Source organism: Jaculus jaculus, chromosome 5 (genome assembly GCF_020740685.1).
Source record: "Jaculus jaculus isolate mJacJac1 chromosome 5, mJacJac1.mat.Y.cur, whole genome shotgun sequence".
NCBI classification, from domain to species: domain Eukaryota; kingdom Metazoa; phylum Chordata; class Mammalia; order Rodentia; family Dipodidae; genus Jaculus; species Jaculus jaculus.
In genome coordinates this window covers 33666724-33684062 of record NC_059106.1, presented here as the reverse complement: position 1 = coordinate 33684062, position 17339 = coordinate 33666724, and the positions used below count along the sequence as shown (strand labels likewise).

The 17339-nt window shown below is 45.8% G+C and overlaps 1 protein-coding gene across 14 annotated transcripts in view; it reads right to left on the bottom strand.

Moving 5' to 3' along the window:
• Nucleotides 1-1536: 1536 nt before the first annotated feature.
• The window catches only part of Pard3 (par-3 family cell polarity regulator), a 619141-nt gene continuing 603338 nt past the window's right edge, over nt 1537-17339 (bottom strand). For all 14 annotated transcript variants that reach the window (XM_004659771.3, XM_045148688.1, XM_045148686.1 and 11 more), the window contains 2 exons: nt 11029-11156; nt 1537-3415 (listed from right to left, as the gene is read on the bottom strand). In XM_004659771.3, coding sequence (XP_004659828.2) covers nt 3073-3415; nt 11029-11156 — 471 coding nt within the window. In that variant the 3' untranslated portion in view covers nt 1537-3072. The remainder of the gene's footprint in view (nt 3416-11028; nt 11157-17339) is intronic.

Genomic DNA, 17339 nt, shown 5'->3' with positions numbered 1-17339 from the left:
TTACCTTGTAACCACCTTGGTGGGAATAAAGACATTCCGAAGACAGACACTTGTGCCCCTCTCTGTGGCTACGAGGGTGTTTGAGACAGTGACCCCAGGAAACTGGGATTTTCCCAGGAATCTCATGCTGAGAGAAGGAAAAAGGCTCCCAACGCCGGTGCCATCCTATAGAAGAAATGATCTGGCCTTAGGGGGGTTCTGGTCACCAGGCTTGTACAGCTACAGTAACTTTAACCACTGAGCCGTCTTTCCCAAGAAGCCCTTCTTAATGAGAGCAGTGGAAGATGCAGAGGGCCCAAAGGGACCCCAGAGAGGTGTGGACTGCTTGGGGTCCAGCTGGTGGGACCAACCTAAAGGGAAAATCCACTTGGATTTCAACCAGTTCTGACAAGTTGTCAGACTACCTTGTAAGAAAGCCTAGAGCCCAGTGATGGCGGGGGGCACACCTTAACCAAACTACTTACCTATGCATACTTGTTGCCCTCCACTTAAACCTAAACCACACATCAGCATCCTGAAAATGGACTTACGAAGTCAATTGGACCTCTCCAATATGGCCATGTTAAATAAACCTGTTTTGTTTTGCGTGGTGACGTGTCTCTTTAACTGGACTATGGAGGATGAGTGGCCCTTTTGTCAGGATTGTCAGGATCCAGGCTCTGACCCTCACAACTCTGATCAGTTTCTAGTCTTACTGGATCCTGTGGTAATGAGACCACAGTGGGACTCTGCTTTCCAATGACAGCTGAGATGCTCTGTGCCTGAGGGTCCCACATGCCCCTTCATGGGGTGGGCCTCTCTCTGACAGTGCCTAATGGGGGCTCGGATCCTAAATCCAGCAGCAACTCCCCACCCTTGTGAAGTCTTAATCAGATCACTTGATAGCCCATGTTTGTATTTCTGCACTGACCCCAGTGTGGCTCCCGTGGTCTGTGTTAGCCCTCGAATCTCTTTATGATTTGTATCCTCACCATCTCCACTATCGCCTCTCCTGAGTTTTAATACTTGCAGCAGGCCTCCTGAACAGAGAAAATAAACAAATCTATTTTTTCTACTTTCCCACACCTTTAACTAAAAAGGTGACATTTCCTGGGTTTTGTGAGATGCCAGAAGTTAGATTTAGCAACAAGGTGTGGACTGCCCTGAAACCACAGGGCACCATGGAGGTCTTCACAAAGATGGCTCTGTCTATGTACTAGACTGGAGATGTACTCCCTTTAAGCCTTCAAAATACCTTACAACTATGGTGGATGCACATCTAAAGGAAATTGTAAGGCCTTATTTAATGATTGGAAAATAGGTTTGTATTGGAAGTATAAGAGAATTGGGATTGTTTTGTGGGCTCACAGTACATGTATCTGGGGCTCAGGGGGAACAAGTGGCATCCTGTCAGACTTTCCCTTTATGTAGGTCCAACCAGCTGGCCCCCAACCAGTCCATACCTCTCACTAAATAAGGGGGAAAAATCACATCTGTTAATATACTTCTAAAAAACTCAGTTAGTAGAGACTGGACAGAAGCTACAGACACCAAAAGAACAGGAGGAAATATGCCTTTTATTAGAAGTGTCATATATACAAGGAGAGCTGTCTCTTACAGCTCAGGAAGGCTGTGAGAACGACCTGTCACCCAAGGGCACCGCGCTTCCATTGGTAATTCCACTTCAACATCACTGCACATCGTTAACAAACAGAACCACTACACAGAGATGCAAAAGAGACACATGTGCCTGTGGGCACTTCACATATTTTCTAAAAACAAGTGGACACAAAAATACAATGTGCCAGTAAAAAAAAATAGGCGTATCAATACATGTCTTTTTTTTTTTTTTTTTTTTGCTTTTCTTTTTTGTTAATACATGGTACACTGAGCTTTCATCTCAAGGTTGTTTTGTTTTGTTTTGTTTTCACATCGAGATTCACAGGCACTTTAGCAACCCAGCCATGGTTTATAATACAGGATGTTCAGACCAACAGATGAAAAGTGGGGCACATTGGAGGGCCTCGTGACACATGCATGAGCTAAGCTATAGGCACAAGAGCTGTCTTCTTATTACCATTGTTTTGGGATGCCAAAATGTTTTCTGGGGTGAGGTGGAATGGCTTTTCTCTTGTTTTGTGGCAGAATTATATAATCATGTGACCTCACCAGGTAAGGACACAATGTATGGGAGTAAGAGATTAAAAATCAATTCCAACCAACCTCAAAAACTGGGGATCAGTTTTTAGAATCCCAAAGTGACTGATTTTTCATTGTCCTGTTCTATGCCCACCCTCCTTGCCAACTTGTTACAACAAAAATTAATTAAAATGATGATTGGTTGGACTGGCCCCTGCTCAACCTGAAGAGCTGAGAGGCAGGCCCAGCCCTTCACCCACCCAGGCCACTCCCGTGGCCCTCATTCCCCCCGCCACAGACCTGTGTGGAGAAATGTGACTGAACAAGTGTATTGATAAACACAGACTGGAATCATCACGTTATGGGTAGTGTTGAATTATAAGGCAGTTGGAAAAGGACCCCTGATAAGCAAATGACGTTGGCATATGGCTTCTTCAACACCATGGCAGAACCTTCCTGCTCTGAGGTGCAGGGAAGGAAAGGGAAACCCAGACTGACTCAGAGTTCTAGAAACATCCCTGCTGCGAAGTACTGGAAAGCCCCACTTTCATTTCCAGACACTAAGATGTTGTCCCCTCAGCTGAGAGCCCAAAGGGAGAGACGGGGCCAGCAACACTTGCTACTTCGAAGCCCATCACAAAGAAGGAGCTATGACTCCATGGACATCTTATGCACGGAGCCGAGGTTCCTGGTCTGCCCAGACGAGATGCGGACGGACAAATGCCTCACGTATATGATTGTCAGGAGGTGGGGAATCCTTCCGTGAAACAGACACTTGAGATACAGTGGCAAAGACATTAAGGCTTCCTGTTTCTTTGCCCACCCTGCTTAAAGGCACTGAAACCAGCAACAGAAATATTCCATAGTACCATCAAGGCTGTAAAAAACTCCCCAAACACAAGTCTTCATAGGAAAATGTCCTTTATTGCATGACACGAAGCGCCGTCCTCGTGCTCAGGAATAGAAGGGCCGCCCCTTCTCTGGGGTCTGCAGTCTGTTCAGCCTGGCTACCTGAGAGGGGGACGGGGGCACATCTTGCCGGAAGGGTCCCCGGACACCCTCGGATGGAGGCTGTTTCTTCATCTGCTGCTCCTTCCGCCTCTGCTCCTGCCGTAAGAGCTCCTGCGTCTCCAGCATGACCCTGGCATTGAAGCCATGCCCGCCCAGGTAGCCGTTCCGGGAGCCCTGGTAGCTGGAATACCTGGGGTTCTCCTTGGCACTCTGGAAGCCTTCACCAGGGGCATAGTTCTGCTCCCAGGAGTCCTGCGAAATTGAGCTGGCATTCTTCCTGCTTTGCCTAGCAAGAAAGCAAAAAGGTCAATGTGTGGGGTTGTCTGCCCAGGAGGAGCATGCCAAGAAAGATACACATTTCCAGGCGGGGAAATACTGCTGTAGACACTGTGAGGGAACTCAAAAGTGACTGCCCGTGGCTAAGTGACCAGTGCTGAAAGAATGGGGCAGTGAAGTAGAAACCAGGTACCTCTCGTCTGGACTATGAGGGGCTGTGAGCTCTGCTAGGGGAGCCCTATCCCGGGGGCTGGACACACTGATGAGTACAGGAAACAGCGTTAGAGATGGGGCAGCGTAGCCAATAATCACAGCTCATTTAAGAATGCTTTAATTTCAAACAAGCACAACAGACATCTTAGATATCTGCCACCACAGTGCCAGCAACACAGGCTAGCACAAAGCACAGGTGGTGGATTACAATGTGAGCTCAGTTATGAAGGATGTAAGCTGAGACTCCTTTGTGATTAAAAATGCAACAGGCCGTCCCTTCAAGACCCAGCTCATGGACGCTGTATGAAGGATTGTACAATGTGGTGTCCAAGGAAAGTGGCATTTTCTGTGTTAAACTGCATGGCTCGCCTATTTAACCCACTTTCTACCACCCCAGCTTAGGGAACCAAATCCAAGCCATCCAGAAATTTCAAATTCTTATCACTTCTGTAGTCAAGTTGCACATGGTTTTCAGGAAACATTATTTCTGAAACATCATTAATTTGCTATCAAGTCTCTGGATGCTTTCATGAATTGACAAAAAAGATCACCTATAATGGAGTAAAACAATTTTGTGCCAGGAAGGAAGACATGCCCCTATATATATATATGGCTTCGAAAATGGAAGAAGGAAGAAAGACAATTGAGTAATATAAAAAATATATTGCTCCATTTACCAGTAAAAGATGGTTTGGCAACGGTATGTGCTGCTCAGCCTAACGCATCAACACACACACACAGCTGAATGTTCAGAAAGACTCCTGCCAGTGGCAGGAAAATACAGTCTGGGAGCCCAATGGGGCTCCCATAGGAGTGGAGCAATTTGCATTTTGAACATTCTAAAGTTCCATATGGTTTGGGGCAAAATCTGTCCATTTTCCATATGGCTGAAGATGTAGTTGCAGACAGCTTCAAAATGGAAAATGGACTTAATGTCTATCACCTCTGCGTCTATGAATCATTGAGAAGACCAATTTCCTTTAAAAATATTTTTAATTATTTGAGAGAGAGAGAGAGAGAGAGAGAGAGAGAGAGAGAATGGGCACATCAGGGCCTCCTGCTACTGCAAACCAATTCTAGATGCATGTGCCACTTGGTACTTCTGGCTTTACATGGGTACTGGGGAATAGAACCCAGGTCGTCAGGCTCTGCAAGCAAGCATCTTCAATGGCTGAACTATCTCTCAAGCCCAAGGCTAATTTCTTGATCTAGCTCTCTTCAGAGAAGTCACACACATCATTTTCACCATTAGCTCAAATAAGAGTCCTTAAGATTGGATGGAGAAAGTTTATTTGCCTAACGCCCTGGTTATCTCACTTAAAAAGTCATCAATTAATCTGTCCAGAGACATGAATGATGGAAAGTGTCAGCAGGAAACCAGAGATTTGACATTAATCATGAAATTTTAATTAAAACAACGAGCCTGTCACTGATATCACAGCAAGGAGGGGACTTTGTGAGTTAGTTATCAGTTTGAAGATAATCAGAAACTGGGCTGCAGAAATTTCACCTCATTTTCATCTCTGGCCTATGGATACCCACCGCTCTGTCCTTCCTCATCCCATGAGGCCTGAGGTATCACTGCATGTCAGCCTTGTGGAGTGAGCTGTGTTTTGTGTCTCCCCAGGAATACAGACTCTCTCTGCACTGACATGCATGAGAACACATTAAGGCTTGCTGGTGTGTGAGAGCATACATTTTTTTATAGCTCAAGTTTTCTTCATATTAATCTATAAAAGTTTGAAATAAGACATGTGGGTAAAATGTATGCATATGTGTGCATGTACACAAACATGCACACTTTCCTTCCTTGGTGAGGAAGCTACTGGAGGAAGGGATGAGAAATAAACCCATGGTTTAAAAAAGAAGCAGACAATACAAGTTCCTTACACTGGCAAGTACACACCAAGCACAGAGGAATGGCTTAGGACCAAGTCCTGAAACGCACTGGGTGGTTGTGACCTGGGGTGAGCTATGCTCACTAGACCAGCATCAACTCATCTGTGAGATGGACGTGGTGTCTGACCTCACAAGGCATTGGTGAGGCAGGACCGACAGACAAGGAAAACTATGGACATGGGAAGGAAAGGAGTCCTTCAGCCAGCAATCTGGTTGAAGCTTCTCCCCAGCTGAAAATCAAGAATTCCAATACAATGCACAATATTTGCTTAAGGCCTTTCTCCCTTCCCAGCTCTAAACCAGTAATTCTCCAGAAATCTCACCATAAGCCCATTACAGCTAAAGGGTCATGTCCTACCTCACCCTGTACAACCATATGGCTTCGGGTTTTACCTTGTCAGATTGTAACTCCGCCCAAGGCATTCCCAGAGCCTCCCTATCATCTCATTTATCCAAACTGAGGGGAAATAAAATGTTCCTTAGCAAACCCTTAGAAATATAACCAAAACACCAAAACAGTCTATATAGGTAATGCTAAGACACTTAAGCATGACGTTTCTTTGAGAAGCCCACCCCCATGTTCTGCCTTATTCTTTTCTTGGTTCCTTTCTTTCTATTTTTAATAAACCCAATTCTGCGTCATGCTGACTCATCCTGAAATTCCTTTCTGCATTAAAGCCAATTCTGATTTCACCTGAGTCAAAGTCCCTAAAAAAATTGAGGGAGATTCTTCAGGCAGCTGAAGGCGGCAGTGTGGGGCTGCGCCTCCGTCCCTGCCACTGCTGTGGGGACAAAGAAATGAAGCACCATATGGAGAGTGCTTGGCACAGGGATGGGACACTTGGCATCTGAGAGCAGTTTCATAACAAAGTGATGTGGTCTTCAAGGATTTGGAGAGGGGCATCTATTGGAGCCAAGGAGAATAAGTGGAACAGCAACGTTAACTGTCCCTTCTTTGGTGAAAAGGGCTGGGTTGTGACAAAAGGGCCAGTGTCGGTCAATATCGCTTCCCAAACTCTTCTGCAGAACCTAGAAGCTCACGCATGGAGACTCACGCTCCTCCTGCCACCCTGGCTGGGCCACAGGCCATAGTCGACAGCCACACACCTCTGTGTGCTCCACCCAGATCTGTTTACATCCAACACCTGGGTCTGCTTGCCTGCAAGACCCCCACCCCCATGGACATTTCTGGACCTGCTTAATGCAGTCATTGCCTCTTACTGACTACAACGACCTTCACTAAGGCCTCAAGGCCAGGGCACTTGAGCCAAAGACCCAAGACTCCAAGCAAGGACTCAGCTACTGAGGTGAAGGAGGTAAAGCAGGGCTAGGAGAGACAAAGTCAAGGCCAAAAAAGGAGATGAGCAGACGTGAACGTTGTTAGCAGTCCCCTTTCTTTCCTCAGAATGCTCTGAATCATGGGCCTGGTGGGGTGGACACGGAGTGGTGACGAGCAGAGAAGTCATGAAGAAGGCATGCAGCCAGAGCAGAGAGAGGACATGAGAGCCAGCAGAAAAAGACTACAACTCTTTTTGTGTGTATATGTGCATGCATATGGGCACATGCATGTATACAGGTGGTATGAACAAACATGAGTGAGTATGCATCTAGAGGCCAGAGGTTGATGTCAAGTGTTTTTCTCAGTCACTCTTCACTTTATTTGTAATGAAAAAGAAATTAGGACTACAGAGTCTGCTTAGTGGTTAAGGTACTTGCCTGTGAAGCCTAAGGACCCAGGTTCTGTTCCCCAGGACCCACATAAGCCAGATGCCCAAGGTGGTACATGGGTCCAGAGTTCGTTTGCAGTGGCTGGAGGCCCTGGCACACCCATTCTCTCTATCTGCCTTTCTCTCTAATAAACGAACAAATGAAAGATTTTAAAATTTTATGTATCTGTGTGTGTGTGTGTGTGTGTGTGTGTGTGTGTATGTGTGTGTGTATGTGTGTATGGGAGGGGGAAGGGCAGAGAGGGGAGAAAGCCAACCGGCCTGTGAAGTTCCTTTATTACAGTTAGACTTTACCAATGCAGCTGGCTCGTATCTATCTCTCGGATTCTGTCCATTTGTTTTATTTTATGCTCTCCTTTGGAATTGGCTGTGTGTGTATGCATAACTGCATTGGTGTCAAATGCCATCCTACAACTTGTTTACACAAACCTCTGCTAATTGTCAACATCCAAAAGCAGAAGTCAAAGGGCCTGTAAGCAACAGCCATGTTGGAGACTCAGATTTAACTGACTCTGGCCTCCCACGTGAGTTCCCAACCGACACCCCGCTGGGAGAGGGCTGAGCATGTTCCTCTGCCTCACCTTCCCCCAAACACCAAGACTCACTCAGAAGCTAAGATGAAACATGATGTACAGAGCTCTCAGCCCCTCTTCTGAAACTTACACAACTCTTTATTTGGGGGAATGTCTGCTTTTCCTTATATCTAAGTGGAATAAGATGACTAAAAATAGACAGCCATGATCAGCCAGGAGGAAAGAGGTACTTTTCTTCTATGGGAAAAATTCAGGTGCAGCGGTAGTACGAGCAGCAACAGCAGTGGGACGTGCTTGCCAATGTGGAACATTCTAGCAGCGCTTCTGGGAGAAAGGACGAAGAGACGCACAGGAGAGGGAGGTGGAGGTAGAGGTAGAAAAGGAGGAATGCTAAGTGAAGAGAGTACATGGGGTAACTTCACATGACAAAATTAGATAATATAGAGGAATCTGACTTTAGCTGACAAAGAAATGATGAGCATCTAAGATGCCATAGGCAAATACCTCGATTGGGTCATTACATAGTACATACATAAATGTCACATTGTACCCCACACACATATGCTCTGTGTCAATTTGTATACATGTATTTTTATGCATGTGTGCATGCTCCTGTATACGTAGGTACACGTGTGTGTGTGCATGTGCATGTGTGGGCATGCATGTGTGTGCAGAGAACAGGTGACAACATCAGGTGCTGTTCCATTCCTCAGATGCTATCCACCCCTCCTTTTTTCTTTTTTTAGCTTTTCAAGGTAGGGTTTCACTCTAGCCCAGGCTGACCTGGAATTCACTATGTAGTCTCAGAGTGTCCTCGAACTCATGGCAATCCCTCCTTCCTCTTCCTCCCAAGTGCTGGGATTAAAGGCATGCGCCACCACGCCCGGCTTATCCCCCCTTTTTTGACACAGGACCTAAAGCTCACCAATGTAGGCTCCACTGGATGACCAGTGAGGGCCAAAAGTTCTCCTGTCTTCACCCCTCCTGGCCCCCAGTGATAGTGACGGAAGCTTGTACCACTATGCACAGCATTTTCACAAAGATTCTAGGATCAAACGTGGGGCCTCATGCTTGCAAGGCAAGCACTTTACCAACTGAGCTGTCTCCTCAGCCCTTATGCATCAATTGAAAAGTACACCAAGTAATAAAAACTGGAGTGTGGAGGGAGAGAAAGAAGCTGAGTGTGGAAGGTCTGAACTACTTGGGAGCATGGCCAGTAGACCCAGGGGAGACTTTCCCAGTGACTGGGGACCTCTTGTCTGTCCGCCTTCCCTCCTAGCTGGCTTTCCTTCCAGGCTCTCCCCACGCCTGCCTCCTCTGCTCCCATCACCCCCTCCCTTGGCCTCCTGCATGCCTAAGTTCTTCTCTCACGTGAACGTTGTTAGCAGTCCCCTTTCTTTCCTCAGAATGCTCTGAAACACAGCTGGAATGTATGAAGCCAACCACTTGCCAAGGAAAACAAGAACGCAGCCCCGGGCACTCCATCACACAAAGTGGACTGGCTGCAGCCCACCTATGTGGCCCTGGAGGTCAAACCACAGCAGGTGTATGGATCCCTCCACACCACCATGTTACCCTCCTGATGGAAACTGAGCCCCGCAGCTGCAGGAAGGGATCTGTCAGGGCGGAGGTTTCTGTGTAACTCAAGGCAGTTACCCCCTAGATGCATTCATACAGGGGCCCTTCTCCAAATGCCTGGGGAAGCAGAGCACGGTGGGGAAGTTAAATGTAGTAACAGCCCAAACTTAGTAAGGAAGGCCTTTGGTGGCTAATGGGCCCCATGCTGCAGGGCACGGGCATGTTTGGACTTGAATTCTGGCAGAGGGTTTATAGCTGTGTGACCCTGAGGAAGGCACTTCACTTCTCTGAGCAAGACAAGGGGATTTGTGAAGAACTGTGCCAAACCACACGGCCTCTTACCTAGGATGGGGTGCATGATGAGCCCAGCTAATCCTCCTATTCGAAAGCAAAGCCCCGTTAGTGTTCCAAGGAGAGCCAGCCTTACGGACTGAGAAAAGAACTAACTGAAGAAGTCACCCTTCGATGTGGCCCACGCTGATGGGCACAGACTTCACATTCATGTGGATGTGAAGTCTGTTGGGGTTGTCACAGTGAATAGTTAACCTTTGGAAGAGCTTGCCTGTATGAGAAAGTGAAGCAAGCTCGTGGCTCAGCCAAGCATGCACAGATAAACACCTGCATCCCTCCAAACTGTGCTGTTCAAATTTACAATGTTCTACTTGACATCAATACAGCGAGATCTCTGGACACCGAACAGGTCTTGTCACCTCAGATTCAGACAGGACAACAACGTTAGGCTGAGGCTTCTTCAGCATGTTTGTTCATTCCCGGGTACTTCCTGGAAGGAACTCTGCTGGGAATGTGTTGGTGATCTCAGCGTGTAACACTAGTCCTCTGACAAAGAATACCATAAGCAGAGGGACCTTCCCAGGAGCCTGGCAGTCAAGCCTTTCTTGTTTAGTTAGCCCTAAGCCCTGGGGACTCCACTCTACCTCACAGAATGACATCGGGGCAGAGGGCAGTTTGGAGTGAGACCAGTGGCCACTCACCCCACAAAGGTGCATGCACACCTACCTCCCTTTTAACAGAGCCTGACACACACAAAGTGTCATTCATCTACTACCCTGTGAGCGAAAGCATCGGTGTGTCCTCATTTTTCAGAAGAGGAAAATTTTGTATAAAAGAACAGAACAGATACCAGAAGCAGGTCTAAATCCCCAAGAAAGACTGGGACTCGGGCTGGAGAGATGGCTTAGCGTTAAGCGCTCACCTGTAAAGCCTAAGGACCCCGGTTCGAGGCTCGGTTCCCCAGGTCCCACGTTAGCCAGGTGCACAAGGGATGCACGCATCTGGAGTTCGTTTGCAGTGGCTCGAAGCCCTGGCATGCTCATTCTCTCTCTCTCCCTCTATCTGTCTTTCTCTCTGTGTCTGTCACTCTCAAATAAATCAATAAAAAATGAACAAAAAATATTCAAAACAGCAAAAAAAAAAAAAAGACTGGGACTCATAGGTCACATTGCTTCATTTTGCTTCAGGGAGCTGTCAGGTGGAAATGCTGGGAACTTCCTAGTCATCTTGCCATGAGGTGAGAGGCACCCTCCCCAAGCCAGGCATCCTGGCACTGCCCAGTCCTCTGTGGCCCCTGGTGCAAGCTGGAGAAGTGGCTGCAGTTTGGGTAGGGGTGCTTTCTGAAAGCCTCAGAGCATCTGAAGCCCCCGCTAGAGTCCTACCTGGGCAGAGAGCTGTACTGGCGCTGGGCCTGCTGGAAACTCTCGCGCTCCTCCTGCCGCTGGCGCTGCACTTGAACCTCCACCGACACCGAGTGCCGACCACTCTGCGCGGCGGGCCGAGAGCTGGGCTGCAGGAGAGAAGGGCAGCGGGTTAGGAAGAAGCGGGCAAGGCACACCGTGTCAGCTCACACACAATTTCCCTTGGCTTTCCTCTTGTGATGCTGGGGGTGGAACACAGGCCCTGCGCATCCTACGCAATGCCCCACCACTGAGCTACGTCCTGGAGACCCCACTTTTGATGCTCACAGGTTGACTTTAAGGAATTTTATAGATTCTGTGATTTTTGTTCCCCCGAGTTTCTGTGAGGAAGAGGCATATCATTGCTCTGCTTGGTCCCAGTCTCCATCTTAAATCGTGAACTGGTTTTGGCACATGGGTTAAACTGGAGAGGTCCATCTTGCCCGGCTTCTCGGTGACGTTTGGTAAGTGCAGATATGGACCTCAGCTGACATTCCTGGCGCATACACACAAGGACAGTACGGCTGCTCGGAGCTGTAGAAGTTACAGCCTAAACCAGAGCGCTGAGCCCATAGCTAGGTGAGTACCGTGCTTGGCAGCATGCACGGAGCCCTGCGTTTGATCACCAGGACCAGAGACATCAGCCATGATGACACGCGTCTATTTTTCCAGCCCGCAGGAAGGAGAGGCAGGAGGACGAGACGTTCAAATTTGTACTGTCCTCAGCTGTATCTTGAGTTTGAGGCCAGCCTGGACTACATGACTTTCTGACTCAAAAAACAAACAAAAAAAGATCACAATAAAAATGTGCTACCATTACTCACAAAGTTGAGAGAGCCCACAGGTCCATGCTGTAGGCTGGCCATTCTGGTAAAACATTTTGGTACTTGTCTTTTTTAGGCTAGCAATGACACTCAATACAGAGGATCCCCTTGTGCTATGAGATGACAGCTCCAGTTTGAAATTTAACTGAGTGACTAGGAGGAAGGTCAGACTTTCCTCACCTCAAGGTTGTTAGCTAAAGGAGGAGCAGATACCCTCACCAATAACGTGAACCTGTGAGCTAACAAATCCTGCTTCTACCAGTTGCAAGTAAAGCATCCCTGTGTTAGTAGGAGCAGAACTTGGCCTCCAGAGAACACTTCCGTCTTTGTGGCAGAAGGTCATGTGCTGACGGTGACTTTTCACCCACGGTGGGTCACCAAGTTTGTATACTGTACTTTGAAATCAAGATCCTGGGGAGACTCAATTCTCACAGACAGTTGTTAGCTTACTTTGTAGATGGGCTTTCTGAATTGGAAGTAACTCTGTGCAAAACAAGCCAGTGGCTCCTGCAACCTTACGAAGCATCCAGCTACATTGCTGGCTGGTACCCCGAGACATCCTCTCTGGTACTTGGGTACCACTGTGTTGCTTTACGTTGTGTAACACTGTGTAGTCTGCATATTCTATGTGAAGAACGTCGGCTGGAAGTCCATGATTGATTTTTCTTTTAGAGTTGAAAGCCAGTGGCAGGCTTGACTTGATAAGGATTTTCTAAAGTCACGAGTCTTAGTATTTGTGGAGAGTGGTAAGACCACACAGGCCCTTCTACCTGCAGAATGGCCCCTCTGGCTGGCTTCTGTCTGAACAGAAACCGAGCAGCATTCCTTGCTCCCTTTCTGCCAGGCCAGGACTGTCTCATTTATTGGTAAGCAATAATGAGGCAATGTCCAGGACAAAAATCTCTAAGCATATGGGCACAGTCAGCGAACATATTAAAAATATCCCGACACAAAAATAATGTGAGGAGAAATTAGGCTTTACAATGCCCTAGTCTCTACTGGTGGAGGTTTATAACACATTCACTGGGACAAATGTGTGCTCAGAGACCTACTCCACAATACCACTCAAATAACACATCCGAGCCTTCGGCAAGAGAAGCACTTCCCAGTGAGTTTCTGCTTATGCAACCAGAGCATCAACCACTCCTCACCAGCCCCCGAGAGGCAGACAGGCACTTCTTCCCTGGCACTTGATGAAGATGGACCAACAAGCGGGTCTGTGTGGTGGAGGTGCTCTGTGCGGAGTGTGAGGAAAGTCACCGGGCAGAGGGGATGCAAAGCAGAGAAAACAGTGGATGATTCCACCGAGCCTTCCGAGAGACCCCATTCCCCTGCCTCTGCACTCAGCATAAGTGTAAGCTGGCGCCATGTGTCAAGGAGCCCTGGAGGCTCTGGGCTCTGCAGCAGCGTTTCATAATCAGCTTTTCCAGCTCAGGCTGCTCTGTGACACACTGCTTGTGGAGATGTGACAAGAAAACACAAGGTCTTGCAGAAACTTCAGATGTATTTTTAAGTTGTTTGTCCCAGCAGCCTGAAAATTTGACTCTGACAGAGGCAAAAGAGGGAAGAAAGAGAGAGAGAGAGAGAGAGAGAGAGAGAGAGAGAAGTTGAAGGGCGTTTGTTTCCTTGACTGTGCATTTCTGACAGGGCTCAGCTCAAACCTCAGCAGCTGCAAACATCTCCTAGACTCCGATTTCAGAAATGAGTAAAGGACTTGGTAGACTCATGTCTCTTACTATCAAATATAAACTTCAGTGTCTTCACCAATATTTTATTCTGTTTCTCTTTCAAAGCCTTTAAAAGAATAGGTTGGTGATAATAATCCTCTTCAACATTAAGATGAAATTTGATGGGTCACTCTTCCTAAGGAGGATTTCATAGAGGACTGGTCTACAACAACAGCTCCATGACACTGTTATGAAAACTTTCCATTCGACCCCAATGAAAAGTCAATGCCCGCAATTTTAATGCAAATCTTATAAGCATGTCAAGTATGGGAGCAGTTCTGTAATGGCTACTCTTGCCCTTTGTATGTGCATGTACATATATGTATGTGTCTATGCGTGGGCATGCACATGCCAAGGCACCTGTATGGAGGTCAACCTCAGGGTATCCATCCTTGCCTTTCAACTCATTTAAACAGGGTTTCTCTTATTGTTTGCTGTGGCAATGCCAGACTAGCTGGTCCATAAGCTTCAGGCCTCCCCTGATTCCATCTCCCATTGTCACGGGTATGTTGGGATCACAGGTGTGTGCATTCAGCTCTACATGGGTGCTGGGGATCTGAATTCCACGTGTCAGGCTTGTACAGCAAGTGCTTTACCCACTGAGCCATCTCCTCAGCTCCCGCCTTTAAACACTATGGCTTCTCATGGTTAGCAGAGTCATATATCTGAGTTTGAAATCAGGAAAATGGAGAAATGAGGATGGAAGCATTTGTAACCTCACAGAGAAGTACCTATTTTCAAATGAAGCAGTGTCAAAACAACAAAAGAGCAACAGCACAGCAAAATGTCACAATTTCGGTAACTCAGACAGTGAGGTGAAGCTGTTTGTTGCAAAATAATCCAGGCTTTCGTGACTAACCGGGGAGACTCAAACCCATCAAGGTGCTGAGATTACTAAGTGGGACATCTATACAATACCCTCCAAGGCAAACACTGCGGAAGAGGGGACCAGAAAAAATGTAAGAGCCCAAGGAGAGGGAGGAGTGCTTTGTAACACTGTCTTCTGGACATGAAGTGGCTTCTGCATTCATGACCTCGCAGAAGCTCACTACAAGACCTGCACAATATTGAGCACATAACGTTCTCTCGTGGATGGAGGAGGAGGCCAAGAAAGATGTCAAAGCAGAAAGACTAGCAGGAAAGTAGTTCAGTGGAAAGAGGATGAAGGAGGGGAGGCAAGAGAAGGCATCAAGAAGAGATTATCAGGGCTGGAGAGATGGCTTAGCGGTTAAGCGCTTGCCTGTGAAGCCTAAGGACCCCGGTTCGAGGCTTGATTCCCCAGGACCCACGTTAGCCAGATGCACAAGGGGGCGCACGCATCTGGAGTTCGTTTGCAGTGGCTGGAGGCCCTGGCGCACCCATTCTCTCTCTCTCTCTGCCTCTTTCTCTGTCTGTTACTCTCAAATAAATAAATAAAAATAAACCAAAAAAATTTTTTTAAAAAGAGATTATCAAAATATCTTATATACATGTATAAAAGCTATTAATAAAAACAAACATAGGGCTCAGAGGTTAAGGCACTTGCTTGCAAAGCATAACAGCCTGAGCTTGATCCTCCAGTATCAGATGCACAAAGTGGTACATGCCTCTCGAGTTTGTCTGCAGTGGCTAGCGGTCCTGGTATGCCCTTCCAACCCCCATCTCTCTTGCTCTCTGCTTGCAAATAAATGACTAAGAATATTTACAAAACAACAGCAAACCTTAGGTATTGCTTGTAATGAAACTATGAAAGAAATGACCTTTTAAATAAAAAAAAAAACCACCATAAGTGCCAGCTGCTGTAAGATAGACGTAAGGATATGATTATTGGAATCTCTTCAGAGCTTTTGTTTAAAGCTACACAAGAAAAATATGCCTGTTGCTTTTATAATTGATCTACAAAATGCTTGTCTCTATCATGACTATAAAGAGATGTTACTTTAAGTCCAAGAAATCTAAAATATATTGGTTTCATTTTAAAATAATATAAGAAATAATCTCCACATAGAGTTTCACTGAATTTTCATTAAGTAAACATTTCTCTCAGCTAATTAGAATCATTTTCTCTCTTTTTTTTCTTGTACTTTTTTATGAGAGAGAGAGAGAGAGAGAGAGAGAGAGAATTGGCATGCCAGGTGCCTCCAGTCACTAATGTCAAACTCTCAACATGTGTGCTACCCTGTGAGCATGTGCAACCTTGAACACTTGCATTACCTTGTGCATATGGCTTATGTGGGACCTACAGAGTGAAACGTGGGTCCTTAAGCTTTGCAGGCAAGTGCCTTAACTTCTAAGCCACCAAAATAAAAATAAAGCAGGATGTCATAGCTGACACCTACAATCCCAGAATTTGGGAGGCTGAGGTAGATAGATCACATGAGTTCAAGGTACTATGTAGCCTTACCTACAAAGTACGTTTAAGACAGCTTGGGCTACAGAGTAAGACTCTGTCTTATAAAACCCTAAAATAGTTAAGATATTTAATAGACTAATGAATAAACACATGCAGTAGAAAGTTTCAGTCCTAATTAGAACTGGGTTAGTATTCTAAGACTATTTTACAGATTACTATAAAGGTAACAATAAATAATTACTTGTTTATTGTTATTTACGTAAAATATTCAATTTTAAAATATACACAGTTTCTTCAAATACACAAGAAAATAGTGTGTAAGCATATATGGATACTTGTGTGTATACATTTGAATATATAAATATTCTTATAAATAAGTGATCATTTGGAGCAGTTTCTTGCCTAAAATATACACAATAAAAAACTTTCACAGTATTCTAAAGGCAAAACAAAAAAATAAAATATCAAACTTTGTGTGCCTTATAGGAGAATAATGCTGATGATGAAATAAAATAAAATCACTATTAACCCTTTATGGTAGCATCTTTATTTTAGCAATTCAAATTCACTACACATGAATTCCATACTCCAACAAAAGCAGCAAGTTAAAGACTTGAAGGTAGATACAAGGAACTTTTTTATCCCATTAGGTGATGGAAAGAGTACATACTATTTATTCTGCTCAGTGGTGGCCGTTGCTAATGGGAGTCCTTATTTTCTTTTTATTTATTTATTTTTTATTTTTTAAGTATATTTATTTACAAGCAGAGAAAGAGACAAAGAGGGAATGAGCATGCAAAGTCCTCTAGCCACTGCAAACAAACTCCAGACGTATGTGTTACTTTGTGTATCTGGCTTTATATGGGTGTTAGGGAATAACTGAGCCAGGGTCATCAGGCTTTGCAAAATTCAAACCCTCCCCAATGTGAGGGAAGGATATAGGAAATCAGGCCTTGGGAGTCCTTATTTTCCATAGCCCTTATTTACAACTTTAATCATAATGAAGCTAACTTTTGTCTGTCTATATGGGCATCTCAGCCCTCCATGCCCCCCACACTATGGAACTCTTGTGGGTTTGGCAAGAATTCACGTTCTACTAAGAACCTGTTTAAAGGTTTAAGAGCTTGAAGAACACACCCATGAACCCAAATAGCATTTATGAAGGCATACTTTGGACTTGACATAACATTTGTGTTCATTTGATCTTTCCCCTCCATACTTGGATCTATGTGATTCCCCATTGTAAGCAACTGGCACCTTGAGAAAAAAAAAAAAAAAAAATGAAAAAGGCAGAGTCTACCTAACAAGCCAGGCAGGCCTTGGATGCCAGCAGCGGCTTCATAGCCTCTGAATAGAATGGCTCAGGGGGGTGAAAAGTACCTCCAGGGATGGCCGTGGAGGTAAAGACAG